We start from the raw sequence: 27209 nt of genomic DNA, 5'->3' as shown, positions 1-27209 counted from the left end.
AAGTAGACCTCAAAGTATTGGGAGCATCAAAGAGGAACTGACCACAACCCCTCCACCCAGGTTGTGCTGCTTGATGGGTGAGCTGAGGAGGTAGAAGAGTCGGGAATGAAAGAGTGAAGCGAACCTGGGAAAAAGGAAAGTGTTGCTTTAATTTTGTCTTTGTTTCTCAATGTCCAAATCTATTTTAACAGGCAATGAATTAAATTAATTTTCCCCAAGTCAAGTCTGTTTTACACATGACAGAAGTTGGTAAGTTATCTACCTGTCTTTATCTTGACCCATGAGCTTTTTAATATTTTCTCCCCCTGTCCTGTTGAGGAAAGGGACTGGGTGGGCATCTGGCATCTGGCCAAGGTCAATCCACCACAGTCTAAACCAGAAAAAAATCACAAACACGAGAATCCCATTCCCACTTTTCCAAAGAAATGCTTTTTGTACTTTCTAGGGGGAACATGTCCCACAGGAGCACTGAAATCAGTTCAGAAAAAATGAGACAAATTATTTGCATACCAAGTCCCACATCAGTGAACCGGAGCCTTCAGAGTTCTTCAGATCTTTTAGGTCAACAGCTTTTAATATTACAAATTCTTATTAAACAAATTGATAAGATGTTACTATATTTCCCTGACTGCAGTTAAGAATTCAAGCTGACTATTTATAAAAGTTAATATTTGAAACCATATCACAGTAGAATTAGACAGGCTTGAAAGGCACCATCATACACACAGATTTTCAAGAAAATGTTTTAAAGATAAAGCTTCATCACTGGATGAATTATATTCACCTTTTCCCAATTTATTTCCATGGGGCTCAGCACAGATCTTCTAAATATGAATGAAGGTTAGAAAGATTTTACCTGTTTGCCTTTATATAGTGTAAACTTACACTGAAAGGAAAAAAAATAATATATATATCTCTGATTCTAGTCATACTCTTGTTATACTCGCTGTGGAAAAAACCCTTGAAGACCAGAAAATGTTTAAGACTCCTGGGAACTGACTTCAGAAGTTAATCTAACTCCACCTAGTGCTAAACGAAGAAATCACTACTTTCTTAGTTCTGTTTTAAAATAACATGGGCACTTGAAAATGAGACAAGTGAAAGACTTATGAAGAAGCTAGAATTTTAATTTATTTTTAAAGTGACATTTTAAGATGTAGTCTGTTTACTGCCACAAAACAACATCACTGTGCTGTTAAATGGAAATTAAATAAGCTAATAAATAGAAGAGTAGATAAGAAATAGTGGGGAAAAAATTAACATTCAGTTTTGAATTGTCAGTTGAATATCTATGTCATTTAGTGTTGATCTTCAGTTTAACAGTGACTTTTTAAGCTACTATTTTTCCAAAATTTTCCAAAACTTTTAGCCCACATAATGATTAAAAATGTTTTCTGTCTTTTGAACAATGGTAGCTCTTTAAAATTAATGAATATTAGTAGAGAGGCAAATTTGAAATATGGCATATCCTACAAAATCAGACATATATTCTTCAAAGACCATTTATATGATTTTAGATTTAAAGAAATGAAAAACAAACAAACAAACAAACAAACAAAATCCCCCAACACACAACAAATCAACAAGGTGCCCTGCTAAATGACATAGTTGAAGAAAAGACTTCTGGAAAAATAATTAAACATCTCCATAAAATTCAGGAAGTCTCTGAGAAGAGTAATCAATACAGAGATATAAATGGCAAAAATTTTGAAATCATTTGTCAATGTACCTCATAAAACATCAGTGAAAAACAACAGAATCTTTGGGGGGGTGGAGGGAGGGATTTTGCATTCAGACACTTGTATTTTGAATATTTGTGACTGATAACTCATTTGGATGATGCTTCTTTTCCTGTTCCCAAACTGTTGGTCAGCAACTCATGATTGTTTCACTTCAATTTATTTTTGCTTAATTTTTTTTTTGCTGAATGATTCTATTGCTTGATCTCTTGCTTGTTCACATGTTACTCTTGATTCTAAATTAAAAGCTGCTTTGATTGCCCATGCAACAAGTCAGCATGACAACAGATAGCCAAACCCAAACACTTTGCACACTGTGCAGTACTCAGTTACAGAAAATGAAATATCCAAGAAAATAATGATGTTTACTTGGTTGGTTTGGAGTATTTTATATATATAATTTTACCTGTTATTTTATACTATATGAAAAAAAAAAAAGCCAATTCTCTCAACAATATGTAGCAGAATTGGGAACCATTGTTCTGTATTCATCTACTCTAGTTTACATATATGGAGAATGTAAGTTCTTTTAAATGTTTTTGTCAACTGGTATATCAGCAAACAGTACAATGAGTAGTCTTCAGAAGGAAGTAAGAATTCAGAGGAAAAGTCAATCATCATGAGATAATGATGGGCCAACTCCTTACTGAAGTTCATAAGGTTATTTGAAATGTTTTCATTAGTTGAGAGTGATAGAAAACACCTTTATTGCAGTGGTATATGAATAATCCATTGTATGAGAACAATCTCTGCAATTATGTCACCACTTTGTAATAGAGCATGTGGAATTCTTAATCCTGGTATTGTAAGTGAATATAGTGGGTACCTCACTGAAAGAGAATCAACAGGCTTGAATAGCTTAAAAAAATGCTGAACTTTCATTGAATTCAACAGCTCAAAAGCAAATTCATACTGTTTATAGAGCACATCAGAGGCTCAGCGGTCTATTTTGTCATGGTACCAATGCTTACCCAAGAACACTGCACATTGTCCACAAGCCTATAAACGTGTAAGAGATGTTCAAGAGCCATTTTATTGTTTCTGATTTAGTCTTCAAGAAGTAGTGAAGCAAATTTCAAAGACACTATTTTCCACTAAAGAGACTCAACATTTTCTAAGATACTATAATTTCAGCATACAGTGGTATTTACACTTTCATTTACACAAACATATGCACTTTAGGTCAAGGTGGACCACAGATGCAGATGTGAAATAAGAACCAAATAGAAGGGTCTTCAAAATAGGCCCTGGGATTTGGTTTGGAGTTCAGCCTGCTTTATACACAGCACATTTTTCACATAAACCCATTTTATATACCAGAAAGAACAGACAAATATATTTTTTTCTTCCTACCATCATTTTCTATGCTAAAGAATGGATAACTGACAATTGTGACAGAGGCAATGCATTTTCATGGTTATTTTGTTATATTGCTATGAGCATAAAGCTTGGCTGTACTTCCCAGTTTAAAGGAATGTGAAAGAATGAATGACTGTTTTTATGCAGGGGTGGTTTGCTGTTTACTGTGTACCTCTTCCATAAAAAAGTCCTGTGTGCATCAAAAGAAAGTGGTGGTTCAACTATTATCAACACTAACAAGAAAGAAAATTATTGGGGTTGGGGGTGACAATGTATACACAGTTAATAAAGCTAATATTTTGAGATATGGATCTCCTTAATAGATTTCACTCTGACATGATGGGGAAAAAAACCCACAAGCAATTAAACAACTTTATAGGGCAGAAATACAATAATAATAATAATAATAATAATAATAATGGATTAGTCATTATGTAAGCAAAATATTCTACGAAGCTTGTCATGTTCATATGCTATTTCAAATGCCATGCCTTTAGCAAGGAAATGCACTGCAGCGTATTTGTTTTGAATTGTTTTTTTTTGTAGAAATTGCTGTATTATTCCTTAACAGAGTACCTCAGCTTGATATTTAATACATGGCATTTTTTCCCCTTTAAGAGTGGGACTGGTAAAAACTTAGATGATGGGGATTAGATACATTTCCTTCACCAAAATTTTCATTCCAGGAGAATGAATGCCATTACAGTGGGAATTAATCACATCAAAATAAACTGCTTAAACCATAATCACAAGCACTCTAGTATTTATATATGCAACCAGTGAAGAGATGCAGACATTATAAGGGAGAATTCAAATCACCAGTGATCTGAATTGTTCTCTGTAAGTGTCTGTCTTTCTCCATTTCCTACACAGGAACTGAGGATACCTCAATTCAGTGATGATGATGCCCAGTTTCAGCATGTGGGCAGTTAAGGGTTTCTGCAGTCTGAGCTCATTCTGAACAAACACAGGTGAAGGCAGGCAATGAAGAAAGAAAAAAGAAAAAAAAAAGGAAAAAAAGAAGGTATATAACAAGCAAAAGTTAGAACGCTGTTGGGCTTAAAAAAAAATGAGATGAACGAGGTCTGGATTCATTCCACTTAACTTCCGATAGCCTGCTAGGTTAGGAGCATCAGTCACTCTAGGTTCCCTCTACAGAAAAACAAATTAGAGATATGAACCTTCAGAGGGCAATTTATCCCACCTAAGAACCAAGTCATCTCTGGTGGTATGTCTTACACTGTTAACTATAGGGAAAACCTATGCTGCCCTTGCTCCCAGCTAGGGTGTTTCAGTATTATTCCTGTAGGTGTACTTGAGCTTAAATAAGAGAGGGGCAAAGTGGCAAGAAAGTAGTAAGACATGGAAACTGATAGTTGGGAAATGAGCAAAAGTTAAAGTGCATGAAGGAGAAAAGATTAAGCACAAGTTAATCACCATGGAAGAGAAAAATCACATAAAGGAAACAAGGACTGAAGAAAAAAGAAGAAATCACAAGGAAGTCAGAACAAGAAAAAGGCTTTTCTTTTTATTCAAAAGTTTAAATGAACAGGGCTGGCACTAATAGCGTGAATTAAGAGGCCATACTGCATTAATTATTGTTTATATTATTTTTATGTTGTGGTAGGCTGGAATAGCTCTAGCCAATTGGCAAATATCTATGTCTATGCATCTAAGCACCTTTGGAAATTCCCAGACCCTACTGAGAATCAGTGTCAAGATTTCCATGGATAACATTTGTGCAATACGTATATTCACTCACTTTAAAAGAGATGGGTGGAAAGTGTGCAGAAAATGAAAAAGCATCTTTAATTTTTAAGCCATCTACAAAAATTGGTTAACAACGTAATCCAATGTATATTATTTGTTGAGCAATGTACATCTTGTTAACTAAAAGGCTAAAATACTCCCGTTCTCCAGTTGAACAGAATGCTACCTTTGACTTGGGAGTTGTGCAGCTACTAAACACACTTAATTTACACAGACTATTTAAGATGTTAAATGAACCATAAAGGGCAGATGACAGAGACAAATAATCCTTTTCCCTGAAAGTGCAGAGTTTCAGGGCCTGGGTCTCCCCTTCACACTGATGCAGTGTGTGACACTGGAGGACCTGGCTATCACTTTCTATAAATGGCTTAACCTTCAGCTTTGTGTGGTCTGTCTAGTACTATACCCTGTCAATTAAAGAAAATCAATATCTGGCACTTCAATGCTGAAAACATGGAGGCCCCTTTGGAGGTAAATAATTAGTTCAGAAATGCTTCAGGCAATAATTAACCAAACTAGACTTATTAAAACACTTCCCTACAGCATTTTTCCATTTCAGAGGTGTTTAATATCTATCACATAACTTTTAAATGATTTAGATTTAAGCATTTCAGCTTTTAACAATGTTATAATTAACATTGTTTGACTGGTTACACAATAAATTATTCTCAAATCGCAACACCTTATTGAACCTTTAGACCTCATGTTCATTTATTTCAGTCTACAAGAGAGAGAAGCACATGAATTATTTGATTCAGAAGCCTCTGATTTACATTGCTATTCTATACTCATGGAGACACGTGATTGTTTTACATGTTTCTATCTGAATCAGAGATTATGGATTTGATTCCACAACACATATGCACAAAGAACTCCCATTTAAGCTACTGAGCATGAGAATGAAATGCTAACAGCCGTGGCTGTCCATGGGGTTTTTTTCCATTGCCTCTAGAAGGAATAGGAAGGTGTGGAAGGTTTGTATAAAGAAGTCCAATTATGTGTCCAACATATTTCAAGTTTACCTCATCTGACTCAATGACAGTAGAAAAATGTCATTTGCATTGACAAGCTACATTATGGCTAAACAGCTGGCTGGAAAGAGAGAGTGGAAAGAGGAAAAGGTAATTTTTGTCAGACTATATGTTCATATTTTTCATGACCAGCTGTGGAATTATTATCCAGCTGAGGTCTTAGCAATTGCTCAATTTTGAAAGCCTTAGTATTCCTGCTGAAGTCAGCAAAGCTTCTAAAGTTCTCAAACCCATGTAAATGCTTTGCAGGATCTGGGCCTTCACCTATGGTTCTGTTGCTGTTAGGACACTGGAAAGTTAACATGATGAAGGCAAAAAAGTTATTACATATTTCTGGGTTTGGTGGTCCTGTGATAGCTTCATACTCAGTGGACTGAACTATGGTCCTGCCACCATTCTTATGCAGCAAGTAATTTATAAGAGCAGAACAAGAGATTTTCACAAGGGCTTGTGTGTGTGTGCGCACGCATGCACATTTGTGCTTACTGCTGATTAGAAATCCATCCTTCATCTTTACAAATTTTATAGGAAACATTTTTTACTAGAACATTTACACTAACAAAAGGAAAGAACAGTCCTATGTCCCAGTTTTGTAGCTAAACAAATTAGCCATCTTCAGCCCCTCTGAAATCAGTGGAAGGAACTACAGAAAATCTGTATAGAATATTATCCTTTTTTCTCCTTTAATTGAAGTGCTTGATGGATAAAATTAGTATTGTAGGTAATCTATCTCTTCCAGTGCCTCATGAATTTCATGAGCATAAAAGTACACTTCATCTTACAAGCTTTAAAAAAAACCAACTCTATAGAAATTAACAGTCCTAGATTACTTTCTATATTTTATGGAATCTATGTCATCCATTTAACAATGTAAATGTGGCTAGTCAGGAAAATAAAACATAAAATCATAATGATTTACCCTATAAAGCAAAGAGCATACTTACAGGAATTGAGACAACCTAAACTAAGGCAGAGGAGAATTGTCCTACTTTTATTGTCCTACCAATCTTGAAATACAGAAGTACAAATGATGTAAGTTAGACATCTGGCTTCATTTACACACTTAAGCTTCCTCTACAGTCTCTACAAAGAGAGTCAGTTCTCTAGACACTGGCACATATCCTACAGTAGAATATGTACCTTACCTTCTGGAGTTGATCTACTGGCTGTAAAAGGGTTATAAGCAGCTTATAGTAGGGGCAAATTGTGGCCTAATTTTAGTAGTATAGAATGTAAGCAGCTACATAGCTAGTTGTTTAAGCTCTCATTACACTCAACAGAGATCAAGCTAGTAATTTGTAGGCAATTCACTGGGCCAAATGTTGGTGTCTCCCTTAGGATAAGGTAAATTGTTCGCAGGACACTATTAACTGTGCTTACAAGATCTCCACCGACTCTAAGGGAAGCCCTGAAAAAAGCTCACCTGTGCTTGAGGCAGTTAAAGCTGAGGCAAGAAAAATCCTACTCAAGATGCGTAACTTATAAGTATATAAATTTAGATTAGATGAACTTTACCCATTATTTTTTTCATACTAGACCTTTCTCTGCCCATTATCATGAAATTTCTATGACTGTGCCCTATCACATGGCTCCTATTTCCACTTAGTTCTTTCAGTCTTTTATCACTGACCTCACATACATCAATGGTCACATTCTATTAAGTGTGAATGTATTATTTTCCTTACATGTATTTAAATTCTAAAGGTTAATTCAGTTATAATACTTTAGGCTACATCCATCAGAGGTCTAACGAAACACAATCTATTCCACACTAGTATTATTTGAGTGAAGTTTATTCATTCGCAGAAGTTGAGGTCTAATAGGAGTAAAAATTCTAATAATGCCAATATTTATTTATTTATTTATTTATTATAAAAATTCTGCCAAGGAAGTAAAGTATTCACTTAGCCAGTATGGTTTATACATGTTTGGGAAAAAAACATAATGTGAGTATATACTTGTCCTCTCTAAGATGATGGGTTTGAGTTCAGCATAAGAGTAGAAAATATTAAAGAGAAAACATGCAGTCTCCTGAATTTATTGAAAAACACTGTATGAATGATAACATGAGCTTCCAAACAAGTTGCTATAAGATTTTTGTTGAAGCCCAAGGTTACAAGAAAATAAAGTTGAATGGTGCATTTTATTATTTCACACCCGTTACAACCTCACGGGTAAATGGTATCCTTACTGTGAAAACAGATTGATTAATTTTCCATATACTCCCATATTTTTATATCCTTTCATTGATCTTCACCTTATTTGTGTTCTTTTGCCTTTCATGGATTGTTTACCACAGAAAGTCTGAAGCACCATTGCTAGTGCTATTCCTGTGTTCACCGTGGACCTGACTCCGTTACTATTACAAGCATTTAATTCCATTTTTAGCAAGTCAAGGCAAGTCTAAATAGACAAATGAAATCCTAGCCCTTTTGAAATCACTGAAAGAAATACTATTTGTATTTGTGTTAAAACAATATCCATCTGATGTCTTAGAAGGCTTAGGTGCAGTCAGCCATCTTCTACAGTATTGGGTCGTTTTCCGTATGTTGTTTCAATTTCTTTGCAAAGATGCTGCCCTCCAGGGACATAGGGACACTCTTAGCTCTTGGTAAACATTGTACCTCATTCTAAAAATGCTGTGTTGTCTTGAAAAAAGTGAAGAGCCAAACACTGAGGGAAAAGAACCATTGTCAGAGTCTAGAGGTAGGATGCCATGCAAACTGGAGGAACATGAAGAAATGCAAATGGGGAACAATAACTTTAATGTAGATAATATTTCTTATATCTGTACAACCACAAGTCATCCTTAGTAACAGCTTAGCATGAAATAATCATACAAGCCTCTGCACAATTGGGGAAAGAGCTCAGCCTAACAAAAACAACCATTAGCATGAAGGAAATGTTGATTACCACTGTCAAGACTGTCAACTGCAAGTTTTTGGAACAATAAAGATTACATTGCTATGTTCTCAGTAAATTGCCTGCTGTATCACAGGAAGATTTCCACTAGAGTCTCCCCAGATTTACTGTGAAACTACATTCATGGAAATTTATTATAACACTGAGAGCTTTTAGATACCTTCAACAGAAGAACATCCAACAAGTATTTAACCTCTGAACTGACAAATGTTTTTTGCAGGTAATCAGGTGATGTTTCTATGCTTAAAATCAAAGATGTATTTTGTTCAAAGATATCACAGAGTTAGTATTTGAGATCCATTTATATTTTCTGTCACTTTTTGAATATGCTGTCTGGTAACCACATATTAATTGAGGAGCTTGCAGAGAATTTAGAGCATCCTGTACCACAACTGACCTTGTCTATATCAGTGGAAAAGCAACAGAGCACATGTATGAGATCAAAGTATTGGCAGTTTCTCTGACATGTTAGCAGTGATGAGGAAAGCAGATGGAAAAAACATATTAGGTATTGATCCCTTTCTCATTCCTGCATACTCTTTAATTAGATTTAGATTGTAAACAATGCTATTGTATCTTGTGGCTGTATGCATTAAATAGTGGCCTGAACAATGTCTATGTATATTTTGAAGTATGAGTCAAATTGAGTGCTTGGGATTTATATGTATTAGAAATATATGCCTGTAGTGATGTGGCAAAGTTTCTTAAAAATTACAGGTTTTTTAGTAGAATGCACTTTTAAATGCATTAGCGGGAAATGTACTAATCTCTCTTTTAAGAAAGGGAAGCAAAGAAACTCATATAAGGATGCATTGTTAAAGGTTATGTTCCAAGTATGCAGACAATGCAAACTAGCAGGGGCAGCAATAGGTCATGGTTTCTGCCCTTTTGTTACGCCATGGCTGTCACTGTAGCTACATCAGTATCTGCCAAGCTGGTACCAAGCAAATGAGTAAATATGTCTTTCCATTTTACACATACAATGGTACATCACAAAATTATCCTTCATGGAGCCAATGTGAGTCCAATAGAGCTTATCAGCTTAGATCCATTGTCATACAGGGGTAGCTCTCTGATTTCAGAACCAGATCCCTGCTACAGCAAAGCATATTGACATATTACTAATCCCAGGCTCCCGTGTTTTGCCAGAACAGCAGCAGCCCCAAGCAGACAGCTGAGTAGTCTGCATAATTCCCCTGCATACTTTGAATTCTGGAGGGGCTTATTAGCAAGGTATCTGTGTTGTAAGAATGTAATTAAGCTAGTCAGGGTGCTATGCTAATTCCTGATATACAGGTGATCCTAGCTATCAGGTATTAAGATGGCCTGGATTCAGGAGTTTGGTGAAGAAAGACACAAGAATTACACAGAGACAAATCCCGTTTGAAAGTAGTAATATTATCTTTGTTTTTCCTTTCTGTGGATCATTGAACGTCTTCCTGTTTATATTGCAGATTAATGTCTTTCAGAGAAAAGAAATCCTTTCACTAGTGGAGATCTGACTATATTACCAGGTAAGTCTTTGTCCTCAAGTTGGCTGTTGAGTACATTGCAGTCAAAAGCTAACACAACATTCTATTGCACAAGAGAGTGAAAGATGGTGCTGTAAGCAGGCTCTGAAACACCACGTAAACAAAAGTGAGTTGGATCAAGGCTCTGCTCTGTGAAAAACAGTAACCTAAGTTAAGTCAACCTGTTCCCTTGTCTGCACCTTTCTGTCTTATCTCCCATCACTGGATTAGTCAGCCTGACATGTTTTTGTTCTGTTAATCTAAAAAGACCAATGTTGTTTAAAACAAATACATAAAAATTTACCCTTGAAATTAAATTTAATGTTACGTGTAATTAAAGCTACTGATTTGAATTTTCCAATCTGTTAAGTAGTGGTGTAGAGTAGTGAAGTATACTCTTCTCAGTGGTGCCCAGTAGAACAAGAGGCAAATTGAAATACAGGAAATACCACTTTAACACAAAAAAATATTTTTAATTGTTTGTTTTTATTTACTGTGAAAGTGATCAAACACTGGAATAAATTGCTGAGGGATGTTGTGGAGTTTCCATCGTTGGAAACACTCAAAACCTGACTGATCAAGGTCCTGAGAAACCTGCTGCAGTTGACCTTGTGTTGTGCAGGGATATTGGACTAGACAACTGCCAGAGGTCCCTGCCAACCTCAGCTATTCTGTGAAAGGACATACATGTTAGTGAATAAGTCAGGTGATTTTTAAGATATACTAATATTTGCTTTCCCTTGGAAGAACATTGCATGAATATTCTGCTGCCACATTTTCCAGTATTTCCTACTAGAGCATCAAAACTGGCTGTTCATTTTTTTTAAAAAGTAGGTTGCACTCCACCACGGTGGGCTGGATCAGAAAGTCCAGCATGCCACACATATGAGTTACAGAGATTCCTGCTCAAGGCCATCTAGTTAAAAAAAAAAAAAACAAAACAAGTTTCTTGAGAAAGAAACAAAATCCAGATTTTTCCTTATAAAATACTATTCATTGCACTCACATCTAATCCACACAATATGCAACTTACTTATCTGTTCCTTCCTCCCAAAGCAAAACCAAACCTGTTTTATGAAGGGACGGGGCGGGGGGGGAGGCGCGGGGAGAGGTGAGAAGGTTCATCTCCCAGTGATTTTTGTTATGGACTACCTATTGCTATTGACTTCACATTGAATGGATACAGCAATGGGAAGCAGTATTAAACTTTAAAATAAACTCAATGAGATGATCTGGATGGAATAGCTAAATGAAGTGACTAGTCTTCAGCAAACATGGGCAAGCGAAAAGTCATGGATTACAGCTCTGTATCAGGAAGTGCAATACGGTTTCTCTATTGACTGCAATCTACAGTCAAAGAACATCTAAAGTCTATTTCTCAGATACCTGGAGTTGGCTGTATAAGGGAGAAAATACCTTTTCAAAGGCTCTTGCTTTTCCTTATTTAATCCAGCAAAAATACAATTATCCCCAGAGACAGGAGATGAAACAGAGTTGGGAAAAGGGAATTTTGCTCAGTCCAAATGAGATTGTTAAGGAAATAAAACTAGACTCCATTGGCTTCACTAATTAAATTATTTCTTGATTCTTTCAGTCCTCAGCACCTCTGTTAAGAAACTGTACCATAGTTTTTTACACTGATGTCTGCAGTATGGAATTTTTTCTTTTTTTTTTTTTTTTTTTTTAAGTTGTTACTTAAGTGGTATTGAGGACCAGTGGAGTTTTCTTTCGAAGACAGTTGCTATTAAAATGTAATAGATTATAGGCTAAATCCCCTGTATTGCAGTTAATGAAGAAAGCTGTGAGGGGAAAAAAACCACAAACAATTAAAAGAAAAAAAGAAAACACCCAAACACAGTCGCAGCAGGTAGGAGAGAATGTGGTTTTGAGCAGCTTTTTGGATGAAACTGTCCAGTGGAACCACTGGGAGGGAACATCCAGATTGTCTGGAAATACCCAAATGAGAGAACTTCCCTGCTGGATGCACTCTGCTGGACATGCACATTGTTGCTACCTCTGCAGAGCACACCACCAGGAACATTAGATTGTTCCAATTATGCAGTAAAGAAACACTAATTTGTCCCCATAGCTGTCCTTTTTTCTCCTCCAGGTGCATTCCTCTGCTTTTTCTTACTTCACACTCTCACTATGAAACAACATTTATAGCAAGACACACTGCATTGTGTGTCCCCGCCCAGGCGCTGGTGACGGGGGCTGCGGGGCGGGCGGCCTGTGTGAGGAGAGTCTGGGGCTGCCCCGTGCCGGACACAGCCGGTTCCAGCCGGCTCCAACCTGCCCACCCCGGGGCACCGCTCAGCCCCACGGCCACGGATGGGGCGCCTCAGGGAAAATTTACTTAAGAAAGGGCAAAACGCTTCACGGCAGCAAGGACTGAGGAAAAAAAATTGTGAGAAACAGCCCTGCAGACGTCAAGGTCAATGAGAAGGAGGAAGAGGAGATGCTGCAGGGTCCAGAGCTGAGATTGCCCTGCAGCTTGTGGAGGAGACCATGGTGGAGCAGGTATTGCCCTGCAGCCCATGGAGAGACCATGCTCCATGCTGGAGCAGATATCCACACTGCAGTCTGTGGAAGATGACATGTTAGAGCAGGTCAATACCGTCTGAAAGAACTGTGGCCTGTGGAAGACCCACACAGGAGCAGGTTTCTTCTCAAGGACTGCAGCCGATTCGGAGGACCCACCCTGGAGCAAGGAAAAGTGTGAGGAGGAAGCAGTGGCAGAGAGGAGCTGTTATGGACCGACCAAACCCGCCCGTTGCCCAGCCCCCTTGCACCACTTGAGGATGGGAGGTAGAGGAGTTGGGAATGAAGGAGTGAAGTTGAACCTTGGGAAAAAGAGGAGAGGGAAGGTGTTCTTTTAATTTTGTCTTTTTTCCTTACTATCCAAACCTATTTTAATTGCTGATACATTGAACTATTTCTCTCCAAGTTGAGTGTGTTTTGCCCATGACATTTATTGGCAAGTTACCTTCTTGTGTCTGTCTTATTTTCTCCCCCTCTCCTGTTGAGGAGCAGGAGTGAGAGACAGGGTGCATAGGCACCTGGCTGCAGGCCAACATCAGCCCACCACATAGATAAAATGCAAATAAGATTACTTTGAATAAAAAGAGCAGCAATATTTTGGTAGACATTGACAACACATAGACACAAAGACATTCTCTCTGTGAAGAGTGCAGCCTATGAGTGTATGTATAGTACAGGAAGAATCTCACTAAAATCTCACTAATTTTGTTAATAGTAGCACAGAAGAGATGAAGAAGAAGTTTCTCTTGCAAAGACCAACATCCTCACAGGGCCAGAACAACCCCCACATATGGCAGGCTAAATATTTCTCCCTCTACCATCTAAGCTGTATGAACGACATCTCTGAACTTGTTTACCCATATTGCTACCATAGGTCCTGATTGTGACAGACGCATCATCTATGAGACCAAGAAAGACAATAAGCTCAAACCAGACACAATGCCCTTCACTATGTATATATAAATAATATATATTTAAGATAAAATTATTTAATTAATTAAATATTTAAGACAAAGTTATACCTTACCCACACCCAGATTATCCCATAGCTTCTCCTTATTGATTGCCATTTCCACATAATTTTAACCCTAGAGGTCCTAATCAGGGACTTGAAATAGGAAATACTAATGGTCTTGCAGTGCATATGACACATACCTAATATCTTGTCACATTTTCAAGTAGTAGAGAGGTCAAGTTATCTCATTACGTAAGGGTATTTTGATGTTCTCAATTGCTGCTCTGAGGTGAGCATTTCATTACTTGCACACTTTTAACTCACACCCATTTAAGCCCTACTAATGGGATTAGCAAGATATGGTGATTCATGGCAGTAGGTATATTCTCCTGTAGATTTTTGCAGAACTTCCATTAGTATTAAAGGGAGTTACACACCAGAGGACCAAAATCTATTAATACAAATAGTGTCTTCCACAAACAGTCTTCTAAACAGCAATTCGGGTGTCCTAAAGCTCTCTAGTCATTCAAGAGAAATGACTCTGATGTCAACACTTTAGCAGCAGAGAATCATCCATTCCCCCATAAGCACTCACAAGAGACTCTCAAGCAAGGTCTTTTTTTGTTTTAGCTAGTGGAAATGTTTTCTATTCTTGAGCCTATTAACTTGTAACAATAGAAATAACAGGAGCTGAGACAGGTGTAGAAAGTTTAATTCTCTTCTTGTGAGCTTCAAATTTAAAAACGGAGTTCAAAAAAATCATGATAAAAAAGAGTATTAAAATTCATGAATGCCAATATAATATAATTTTGATCTGCACAGTTTTTCAGGGATTGTTGTCAGTTTCTATTCCACTGTTAGCCATCATTAACAGCAAATATGACAGATACACTAATGAAATCGATTTGGTCATGTTACCAATTTAATTCAAAAATGTAACCCCATTTTATTACCATGTAAGTTATGAAGGCTTATAGGCTAATATCATCTGTCACTGTAAGAGTTCTCTGCTGGACTTCTTAATAACTAAGTGTAGGTTTATTTTAATTTTATTTTTTACATTTTGAATTAATGAGTTTAGTACAGTACTAAGCATGCTGGTTTAGCTCATGGTAGGACTGAAATACTGGCCAATGCATTCTAGTAAGGGAAACCTTTCAGTAAAATGAATATAGCAATACAGTATGGCCTTGGAACCTGATACATGCTATAGCTAAGCAATAGATTACTGTGCAGCATATATTCCCTGCAGCTGACTCACTGTCTAAGGAACTAATACATTCCTGATGCCCTTAGAACAGGCGCACCCTGTTGTAAGGAAATTTTGAAGGTAAAATGAAATCAAGGTGGTCCTCAAACACATGCCTCTATCATTATTAATATTAGAAGGCTCTGCATAATTCCTTCTTGTAGATGGCAATATTTTTTAGGAGCACTGATCAACTGATGAAGCCAGGGTATGACTTTTATATTGTGTTTGGAAAAATAACAGACAAAGCTAAATATCATTATGACAGGTGTCACCAGATGGTATCATTAGACACAGACTTCTGAATTATTTCACTGAGTGAGTAAATGTTTAAACTTGGGAAAGCTCTCAAGTCTGAATTTAATCTTAGGCATGATCTTAAGAAATGGAATAAGAAGCAACAACCATTTTCTTTCCGTTTTTACCTTCAGTTCAAGCTTTTTCTTGAGGAACAGCTGTTCTCTGAGCATCAAAAAATACTGTTGGATGCAGATAATTGTCTTACAAGTTGATTGTCTTGTTTCCAATCCCAGGGCATCTTTACAAGTAAGTAGAAAGCCAACAAGCTTTATTGTGCATATATCTAGACTTCATATTCCTAATTCTCCACAACACAAGCAATGAAAGAATGATACAAGACTTCTGGGAAAGCATAATTTTCTTTTTTTTAAAGAGAGAGAGATGCTGAAGAAGTCCTCCATTCCTGTTCTCAGAAAGGCAGCCAAAATGCAGTAATTTCAGATTATGCAGCCTACCCTAAATCCCCTCAGAGTAGTGAACCTGGGGCCCGCCAGCCATCTGGCATAGAAGTACACAGCTAGAGGCAATATCACGAGCTGGACTTTTAATTTGCACTGCATCCCTACTGTCAAAACCACACCAGTAGCCAAATCAGGCTGAATATCCTTAAAATAATTCCTTTAGAACTGTTCACAGTCCTTGCAGTGGGTGTGTCTGCACAGCACTACAGGCTGCAACCATTCCTGACCCATCGCCTGACCTGTTGATGTGGCTCCCAAGTCAGGGAGAAAAAGGAGAGAAGAGGAAGCTTGCTGAGTGCCTCAGACTGCCTAAGGAGACTACAGTCACCAAAATAATACAAACTAGCCTTGCCATGGAGCCACTTACGCACATTTCTTCAAGTAAGGTCTAGCAGGACTTTCAGTCCATAGTATTAGATTTTGTTAATCCGTGAAGAACAAGGCAATTCTGAACGGTTTGAAGAATCTCTACAGCAACCCATGTTGGTTCCTAGAAGAGTCTCCTTTTCAACATGTACAAGGTATGGCCATTTGCTCTTCTCAGGAACTCCCTCTGTCCCTAAAGATCCACACTCTTTGTGTTCATCCGTGACTTTTCATTGCATTTTGTGTTCCCAAACTTGCTCTTTTCCTCCATGATAACATTTGAAAGAGAGTGAACAAAGGACAAAGGAAGGAAGCAGCCTTCTTCTCTTCCTTTTAATATACAAGAGGCATATTAAGCATAACCTGAAATTAAATTGCTCAGTCATCTCATAAACAGTGATAAGTTCTACTCAGCAGTAAAGTGAATATTTTGGAAGAGAACCACCAAGAAGTAGTCAATGTACTAGCAATCACGTTCCAAAAGAGAATAAATTGGTGTTTGCAATGATCTAAAAAAGAGAGGGACTTAGACTATCCTTGGCTACTCCGATTCCACCTCATAGAACCTGCTACTAAGAGTTTCTCTTCTAGTGGCTTAGTTCAATGAAAATTCATTTTCTCACCAAAACACATATAGCTGATCGCACTGATAAACAATTTAACTCATGTGGATTTCTGTATGGCTCACTGCAATTTTGGGCATACATAAAAAAACTAAAACCGTGCATCAGGAATGACTTTCCATTGTAAAGCAACTTTTTCCCAAGCCAGAATTTTATGGGACAATATAATTCAAAGGAAATTTCACATCATCGCAGTTGAAAGGCAACACTCAGTCACACTCAAGCATCAGTAGTCAGTATGTCCATAATAGCAGATGCTGCTGGCTGTTGCATTAGGAGAACAGGAAACACATATCCACCTTCTGGCTCTGCTGTGCCAGAAACTTAAAGGTACAGTTGCAGTTATTTGCAATTCCTATAAACACTGGAACATCTTTACAGCTTAAAGAATTCAACTGTGATATTTCAGATTCTTGAAGGCTTTGGACTATGTGATATTAACTTAACTGAGAACTAAATGACAAGACTTGGCATCACTTTTGTACCAATGAATTTCCAAAAGATCTGATTGCCTTGTTAATAAACTGGCAACAGGTATTTCTGATTTGCATCTGGTATCTCCAAAGACCCCAGCCTTACCTCCAGATAGCAGAATTGATGGGGATAACTTCGTTCTGCTCCTGTGATTAGGTGTCTGCATAGAAGCTTCTCCTGAGGAAGTTATGGAGACATTTACCATCACGAACAACAATCCCAATATTAAACCTGTTAAATTCAACTGAGGCAACCCTATGTGTTTGCTACATTTTTTTAAATATTTTTTTTAAAAATAATCATTGAAAAGTCCTTCCTTTCAGAATTCCAGCAATCCTTCATACGTGTTCCTGTTTTTGCTTTTCCACTACCTGACAAGATACTGGACACTACTACATTCACCTTGGGTTACTGTTTTCTGTCTACAGATCAGCCAAATAAGAAAAACCATAATTTCTAAAGTAAGAATAATGCCCTTAAAAGCTGTACATATCCCCAGTCCTTTCATGTTTCTCTTGACTGGTTGGACAGTTAGTTGATTAATCCATCTGCAAAGCTTCTATCTTCAGGCCCTTAAATAGGTTTTTTTTCCTGCCACAAGGTTCAATTGTTCTGAGGCAAAGCTTTCTACTCTTCCCACATTTGTCCTGCTGTCTTCAGAGTCTCCATGTAGTGAGAAGTACCTGAAACATAGTAATGTGTGGTCTGTATTCTCTGCATTCCTCTTTCTTAGTAGAGTAAATGGACCCATATCTTCTTTCTTATTTGGATATGGGGAGCCTGACATGTCCTATCAGCTTTTAAAAATTATTAAAATGAAAACAGGCACATGACTGCATGGAATTCTAAGTGCTATTGAGTATATTATATTGCAGATTTTCCTATGATTGTAATAGTTTGAGTAAGAATGAGATAACAAGGAGCTTGGGTGGCATTATGATTATTCGTGATTTCTCTTGTATTTGTGGGTGTTGGTTTCCTGTGCGTAGTGATGTCATTACTATGTACTCAGCTAGAATTCCTGCCCTTCCAGAGCTCACCCTCATTTGATTTGTATGGGCTCAAAGTTACTTTATCACTGTTATGTCGCTCTATTCAAAATCCTGGGAAGAAACAAAATCTCTCTGTGGTGAAAACCAAGTGCTACATGGCTTCATTGAGGAAGAACTGTAACTTGTGCCAAATTAAAAATCATTTTCTTCAAGCCTCACTATACTTTTTTATTGTTTGCTAATAGCATATCAGTTAGGCTAATATGTAGTAAAGTTGTAGTCTGCGTTGAATTTCTACTCTGGAGGCTGCTTAAATACATCTGTGTAGAAGTGACTGGAGAGTGTGGACAGAAGTAGCTCACGTTTGTTTTCATCTATCAACATGGTTATGTTCTGTGTATACAGGAGTAAATATATTACCCTACATATAGGAGTATATATACTACCCTTGCATTTGCATGAGTCATTGTGATAGGAAGACCCTCTCTACTGCCACTGGGGCTCTGTGAGCTCCTGTTTTGTGCAATGTTTTTGTACATCAACAACTGGCTCAGGTTGTTACTGCCAACCTTCTGTTAGCACCTTCACAACTCAGTAACTAATTTCAGGTGACAGCTGATGTCAACATTTCCTGTCATTATAGACTCTGCCTTAGGTGGCTGACATGTATTGTTATGCCTGTGTAAGAACCCATACTAAACCACCTGTCTCTCTCTTTGAGTGTATAGCAATATACATAGGCTTCTTCCTATGCAGTGAAGGCAGACAGACACTTACTTGCTCATGGTGATTTAAACCCCTGTTTGAAGTAGTGCTCAGTCTCCTTAGCTAATGTAAATGCTCTCTGCACACGCTTATATTGTTCCTTTGATTATATCAGACCCTATACTCCTACTATAGACACTTTCAAAGTTTCTACTACTAAACTTTTTCATTATTGTTCTGAAAGTTCTTTACAGAACTTTTCTTTTTTCCCTTTATTACTTTTTTTTTGCCATGTTAGTGGGTTTTTTTTTTTACATTAACAGCCTTTATGTTTTGGGGTTTTTTTTACTTCAGCTGTTCTTTGCATGTTATTTAATAAATGTTTTGGAAAAATTGCTTTTTGATTACATGTTAATCAACTTTGTTCATTTGCACAGGTCATTTTGGATCAATGCAGCATAGTAGAGTGCTTTAACATCACTTTCACTAGCCCAATACTGGCAATATCAAACCTAGAAAATTATGGTCATGATCTGTCCAAGCCAGCTGTGGAGGACATCAGTGCCACTAGCACTTTGTGCCTTGTGGCTATAGATATATATTCCATGGGTCCTCCAATGGCTTGCTTGAGCTTTGAAAGTGCATAGCTAACATAGATTTATCATATGAAATCCGTGACTTGACCTAGGCACTGAAACCAACATTAATATCAGCCTCAAGAGCAGAATGAAAGAAATCTTTCCCTTTTCCACATATGTCCTAAAGTTTTACATAACTTAGGCCACAATAGCTTTGCTGGAATGAGAAATTATAAAATTGAAACTCCCAATTTTCAGTTTGCCATTTTTTTGTAATATTTTGTGGCCCATGTTGTCTCTGCAGATCTTCATATGCCTCCCATATCTTCACTAATCTGTGTAATTTACTGATACTAACAAACCATGCAATCTCAGTGTTCATATTTCATTCATAGTCAAAAGCAGTACAGGAACTTGTGTTGATCCTCCCACAGAATAAGTCATTATTAGTCACAGTCTATTCTGGCTTATTGTCATTTACTTCCATTTTCCTCCTATTTTGTAGTTTATTTTTAATTGGTGACAGAATTACCGTTTACATATTACCCATGGGTCTCAAATTTTAATAGGATTTATATCTCAAAAGAAGACAACCATATTATCAGTAAAATTCTCATCTCTGCAGTTAAAATATTATTTACTTTCTTATGTCCCTATTTCAAATTTTACTCCTTTTCATTCTCCTAGCACTTATTAAATACTAACAAGCACTTACTAAATAATAAATACTCTGAAACGAAGTATTTTTGTTTTTCTCTGGTCTTGTTTTCTTTTCAGTTTCCTTCTTGGTTTCCTTTCTTTAGTCAAGCCCCATCTTGAAATCAGATGTAGAATATCGTGATTTCTGTCCATCCTTATTTGCCTAAGCCCAGTATGAGATTCATTGCTTCTATGTAGCATCAATTCTGTGATGCCAGAAAAAAAAAAATTTCAAAAACATTTCTTTTTGAAAAAAGAATCAAAAAATAATTATTTAGTTGTAACTTTTGTAATTATGTAAGGCAAATATATATATAAAGACTGCATTCTTCTAGGGTGTGAAGCATACACCAAACAGTAACTGGAAGATCAGAAGAAACTTCACTTCAGGGAGGGCTATGACATATTTTTCTATCTGGAGAACCCAGTAATGTTGAAAAGATTCCAGTTAAGACATGGCATCAGCTGAGAAGAAGCACTCGGCTCAACTGGTTTGCAGTTACCATGTTACACTGACATAAATTCTCTTTGAAAAGAGTGGGATAAATAAAAAAGCATCATTTATAAAATATACCTGAAAAAAAAGAAAAGAAAAAAAAAAAGCACAAGTTACTTCTTTTCTTTGCATTAAGTGTATGCACCACCTTGTTCAGGTCTTTATGATTTTCACCAAAAAGGTCGCAAATCACTTTCATTTGCATTTATCATTCTCCTTTGAGAATCATTACCCAATTCCAGCCACAAAATTACTGCCACTATTGGGATATCTGGGAAGTGTTTTCTGCATGTTTGGAGCCAGAGGAATAAAAGTACTTGGAAATCACTTTTACCTTTAGCCCATCTTGAAGTTGCTTGAAAAACAAACTGGTCTGCAGGCTAAAGTAATTTAGACTGACGGAGAGTGGCTTTTACAAGCCTTAGCGATGGTAAACTGCTGCCTGTGCTCCTTGGGAAGCAGTATGGTAGTTAGAGGGTTTTGTACCTTCCAAGAATTCTTGCCACTAGAGGAATTCTCTTCTGACTAAGCCTGTTCTGCTAAAGGTTGCCTTGGGAATCAGAAACTGGGGCTATTTTCTGCTATTTCATGGTGGTTCTAACCCACTCTTCACTAGGTCCATTCCAACCCTCATAAGACAATGCTACATCTTACTGATCCAATCTGTCATCTGAAACAGTTTTAAATCTTGGAAGGTTATGTGCCAAAAGCTTCCATTTTCCTGTCATTTCTCACTTTGTCCCTTTAATGGGAAGAGTGACTGCTTGTGTAGATGTATGCAACAGCCCTAGTCAACCCATTCCTGGTCTTTGGTTGTTACTCATGTATATGTTATTCTTAATATAAATCATATGAAGAGGTTCAAAAGCAAATACTACCTTCTGTATTTTTTTTTAATCGGGAAAGATGCTGTATATACATAGGTTTATGTGATGAAAGCTGGTTCTGGTTTTTTCCACTTGAACAAATATTCCATTTTGGGGTTTTGGCTTCTTGTGTTGGCTTGTGATTTTTTCTTACCACTAGTTCAGTGGCCCAGGCAGGCAGTGCTGTGATTTTCCTGTCAACCAATCAATTTATCACTTTCTAGTTCAGCTGTTCCTCATAGCCATATAGGCTCTTCAGACACAGTGTTGAATTCTTTATTTTCTTCTGAAAACTCTAATTAGTACTCACAATTGTGCTGAATAAGCTACATAAGATAGTAAGTGCCTGGGTTAAAGATTTATGCAACAGCATGTGGGTACAGTTTCAGCAAACAAGTGAATGATTGAGGATACCACATGCATAAAATCTGAGCTATTGCAGAGAAAAAAATGAATAGGGAAAAAAAAAAAGCGCTAAAAGCATAATTATGAAATTGGTGAATGATGTGTCGTATCGATTGCTATAGTGTTTTAATATTTTGCTCCATTTGATATCCCAGATGTTTAAAGCAGTAGTTAAATCTGTCCTTGCCTGGGCTAACAGAAAGCTACAGAGAAGTTTTTTTCAAAAAATGTTTAAAGGTTTACTGCATTTCTAGAGGTTGCTTTTATTAGTCTGTTATGTGTTTTTCTGTATTCTTCTGTTCCCTTTCAAGTGTGTTTTGAAAAAGTTACTTGTTTGCAAGCTGAGAAATGAAGGATATTTAATAGCATTCAAATAAGACATTCCCCTCTGTGTTTCAAATTTTTGCTTTGGAAGAGGCATATAAAATACGTTCAGAAACAAACAATTTTTTTATGTAACTTAGTTTTGTAAAATTAGACGTTCACAATATTCTGAAAACATATTGTTCCTGAGAGAGAAACATTTCACCACTGCTCTTAGAGTAGTAATTCACAGTGACAAAGGCAGCCAGTATATTTTGTTTGTTTAAAACTGTACATTTTGGGGGAGGAGAGAAAAGTACAAAACACATTGTAAGTGCCTTGAGGTGTCTTTTGTACACAGGAGACTCAGGAACTAGAATTCGTCTCTGATGAATAATCAGAATGTTTTGCCTTTGATATTTCTTATCCAGAGTAGACCTAATAAACAATGTACATCTACCTTTTGTTGAGCATTTAAAGTACTCAGAAAACAAAGACATAAGCTTGCACATTCAGAACTGATTGGAAGTTATGATTTTAGATGTAAAGATTTCAGATGGCCATTTTTAGATCCTCTAGTGGGATCTGGCTTCCAGAAAATAAATTACCTTAATCTGATCTACAACTGAGCATACCAGAATGAAGGTACCCAAGACCTGAAAAGGGAAGGGTAAAACTTCAATTTCAAAACACATCCCATGTCCTCAATTTCCCATTCCATCGCTAAGTCTTCCTCTCTGTACCCCCAGCTTACTTATCATCTGGTGAAATTCCTTTGATGACGTCATGCTCAGGGAACAAAAGTCTCACTTATAAAAGGATTTTCTTTATTTTTCATAATTTAGCTGAACCAACACAAAACTGAATACTGTAAAGCAACAAAAATGATGTAACATCTTTAATTTTTCTGTGTTTACTAAATAAGGCTACTACACTCCCTTTAAAATAAATCAAACCAGAGAGTTGGTAGAGTGAGGGATCTGGCTCTTGAGGTCTACATGTACAGTAAATGTATTTACCATCATTTATTGCATGACATTTTAAACCTGACATTGGTCATTTATAGTGCAGTCTGTCCATAACACTCTTCCAGTGGCTGGGCTTTAATTGCTACTTTGACACTGGTCAAAAACCTAAGATTAAATAAGAATTTTGTATATATTTATTTTACTTGAAGACAAAATGGTCTATAGTTTATGTTTCCTGCAACCTCTGCATTAAATAAGCCTCAGTATTAGAGCAGGCCTTAAAAAAATTTCTTTAATCAACTTTTCATTTTTGTACCTTTCATCTATGGTCACTTGAACAATCTCTATATACTTTTCTTTAGTAGAATAGAACTAGCATAACACTAAAAGTTAATTGGAGTATTAGGTAGTATACTTGAAACCATAATACATTTGCCAGGAAGAAATTAAGCTCCCTTTTTGATTGCATCATACCAATATGTACCAAACTTACATACTGAAAGGTACAGTAAATGGGAACAAGGTTTTGTTTGTTTCTGTTTTATCATAATTTCCCCCTCGTCTATGCTGTCTTTGCTAAATTTTTCTAACCAATAATGACGAAAAAGTGGGCTTTCTAACAATGAGGTAAAACACTGAAAATGGGATCAAGGAACAGGCTTCAAACTGACCTTTACATAAAAACGGGGGGGGGGGGGGGGGGGGGGGGGAAGAGAGAGAGAGAGACGGAGAGAGAGAAAGAAAGAAAGAAAACCAAACTTTGCTATGAAGAGCAATGAGTAAAATATTTTACACTCTATTTTTATCAGTACATAAAGACAAAAAATAAAAATAAAATAAAAATAAAAAATGCCTTCCAACAGTGCAATGGTTGAATGCATTTATGTAATATAAACAACATTATTCTTTGCTTTTTCTACACAGTCCTCTCTGGTCATGCTTTACATCCAGAATGTCCCAATGGAAGAAAGCAAACGACACCAGTCACTTCAGAGACAACTGAAGTAATAAAACACAACTTAACTCTGAACCACTTGTCATGACTGTCAGAGTTATCACGTTAATTGTTAAATAGGATTTTCTACAAATATACAACATATAAAAACTGTTAAATATATAACTTTAGGCTTTTCAAAATACATTTAATGATCTCTTTCAAACAAGTGTTACTTCTGTTTTCTCTTTAATTTGATTTCTGGTGCTAAATGGTGTATCAGATGAGACATAGGCCACAGATGACCAAACATGCTCTTTGCAAATACTGTATTATCCAACTTTAACTATCAAAAATGGAACTGTAGAAGAGGCATGTTTAACTGGTTAAAACTGAAAATGATTTTAGTACGAGAAAGTCAATCTAAGTACAGAGGAATAAAGGTGCCGTGTAGACAGTTTGTGTTCTTTTTGTCCAAGTTTTTCAAACAGAGGTCGTTTTCTCTCAGTGCTCCATTATGTTCTCTCGAACGTGGCATTTCAAGAGCAGGTCTCTGAGTTAGATTTTACTGCAGCTTTCCATAAAGACTTCTGCTGGACAACAACATCTCAGCTTTGTGAAAGCTGGAATCATGTCTTTGTGGAGACCTCCTACAATTTAATGACATAACTCTGTTAACAGTAAGATTGTGTCCACTTTAAAATAGATTTTGCTCTTTGGTCTATTGTATATACTGAAAGTATAAGAAAATAAAAGCAATTCAGACAGTTTAGGGCACAAGAAGAGTTTCTCTTTTGCACCTCAGTGTCCTCCCATAGGCAAAACAGTCTTCTCTAAGGCTGATTGGGATGATACTCTTCATTGTAGCAGACTCTTCAGATTAAAACATGTAGGTAACAGCAAGTCCAGCAGTGGTGTGTAACGCAGATGAAACGTTAACCATGAACTTTTTTGTATTGCTAATGCCCAAGCATATCTCTTTTTCTATATTCCTTAGTCCAGTGATCCATAGTATGGTAGAACAAACTTTAGCTCATAATGTGGAGGAATTATGCTGTCATTCATGAGATACAGAGAAACAGACAGTTGAGTTGATGACATATAACGATGATGATCAACAGCAGTGAAACTTGACTAAGTAGCTCACACAGAGCCTAAACCACTCCTACGAGGATTCTGTGTTGCTGCATTTGTCAGGAGACCTGTAAATCAATAAGAACAAGTGAGTCAGTGTCTTAATTTATAGTCCTGGTTATCTTTGTTGTCCGTTATTTTAAAATGTACTGTACTGAGATTTTTCAAGTAGACAGTTAATGAATTATAAGATACTGTTTTTCACAGCAAACACTCTCCCTGAGAAACAACATATGGACAAACCTATATTTTTATTTATTATAAAAATTTAACACTTTAATAATTAATCCTAAGGAAGTCATGAATATAAATGATAATTTACAATAACTTCAATGCCATCTACTTTCTACTAAGCTCCATGCACATTCTTTTTCATAAAAATATCATAGAATGTTCTTTTACCTGCATTAAAGTTACATAAAACAGTATCTAATACACATGGCGACTATTACTTTTTACGTATAGGATATGATGAAAAACGGATATGAAAGCCATGGCCATTTATTAAAAATGCAAGGATGTTTTTACTGGAGGCTTTTCTGCCTTTACGTTTCCAATGAGCACCAGAGTGCGCCTAATTTAATCAATACTGCCCTCTAGCGATGCTATTACAAGTGCAAATTAATGTAAATAACGTTTATTAATAGTCAATTTAATCAGAAGATTGTTTTAGTTACACCTCAGGAAAAAAACACAAAAGAATGAAAATGGGCAAAGAACTGCCCAATGAACCCATTTAAAAGTAAATGGAATGGAAGCAGTGGTTTGAAAGAGAAACAGAACCAAAGTTCACACTATCAAAGAAAATGAATACTGGAAGACAGCACAAACACAAATGAGAAAGTAATGACTGATTTATACAACAAGAAACCAGCTACTCATGCTCACCCAAAATATTAGTTTAGAAATGGTTTCAAAATTAGACAGATATTCTACAAGACAAAATGTTTTGAGGTGCATTAAGCAAGCATGATTGTTACAAAATGCCATTTGAATGTTCAAACACTATCTTCTGCTTTGGTATTGTACTGTTTCCAGATAGTCAGAACTGTTATTACCGATGGAAATACCATGCACAACTCCAGAAAATACTGAACAGTGAATATGAAAGAGCAAACCAAATAAGAAAATCCAATTCACTTGGTTCAAGACGTGTATCAAATTTAGAGGTTTTAACCTAACCCTCAGAGGAGTAAATAAAAGAAATACCTGCCTCCAAATCAATTTAGTGACAGCTTGAAATATATGGGTCTCTCTACATATGAATGAAAGATAGATAGATAGATAGATGACAGACAGACAGATAGATAGAAGAATACTTTCCTTATAAGGCATAAAGTGTATGTCATAGATTTCTGCTTTTGTCCTCTCACCTTTTCCAGGAAAAAACACCCCAGAAATCTTGCAAACAGCCTTTCCTTTTCGGACTAGTGATCAGATCTCCAAACCACATGGCCTCAGACAGGCTGAAGGCAAAAAACGTGGTTGATTATTGTGGTATATCCCCCTTTTTAAATATACATTCAGCAAGAGAAATTACTTTAAAGTTTTGCTTCTATTAATTATTCTGTTTCCCCTTTATACTCTTTCTTGGGGTTTCTGCTATGCCCCCTATTTTTCTTCTCATTAGAAAAGAACACAACTTTTAAGGTAGCAATACCATTTAGGCAGCAAGACACAAAGCAAAAGATTTATGGTTTATTAGGTCTGAAAGTAAACTACTATTGTGTTAAAAATTAGGCTGACTTAGCTCCATCGTTCCTGAATTATGCTTGGAATGGCCCAAAGCTAAAAGCAAGGGTGTAAACTGCTGATGGACTGTGTGTTT

General features: G+C 36.6%; 1 protein-coding gene across 6 annotated transcripts in view; it reads right to left on the bottom strand.

Moving 5' to 3' along the window:
• Positions 1-22856: 22856 nt before the first annotated feature.
• Positions 22857-27209, bottom strand: part of TAFA5 (TAFA chemokine like family member 5) — a 436718-nt gene continuing 432365 nt past the window's right edge. For 5 of the 6 annotated variants that reach the window (XR_007507670.1, XR_007507671.1, XR_007507672.1 and 2 more), the window contains 2 exons: positions 26755-26847; positions 22857-25449 (listed from right to left, as the gene is read on the bottom strand). Coding sequence is in view for 1 of the 6 variants with exons in the window: in XM_049814130.1 (XP_049670087.1) it covers positions 25441-25449 (9 nt within the window). In the remaining 5 variants the exon portion in view is untranslated. The remainder of the gene's footprint in view (positions 25450-26754; positions 26848-27209) is intronic. The other variant, XM_049814130.1, reaches the window with a different exon arrangement.

The sequence above is a fragment of the Accipiter gentilis genome, chromosome 11 (genome assembly GCF_929443795.1).
Source record: "Accipiter gentilis chromosome 11, bAccGen1.1, whole genome shotgun sequence".
NCBI lineage: Eukaryota > Metazoa > Chordata > Aves > Accipitriformes > Accipitridae > Astur > Astur gentilis.
Note: the sequence above shows the minus strand (reverse complement) of the source record. Positions and strands in the feature narration are given on the sequence as shown.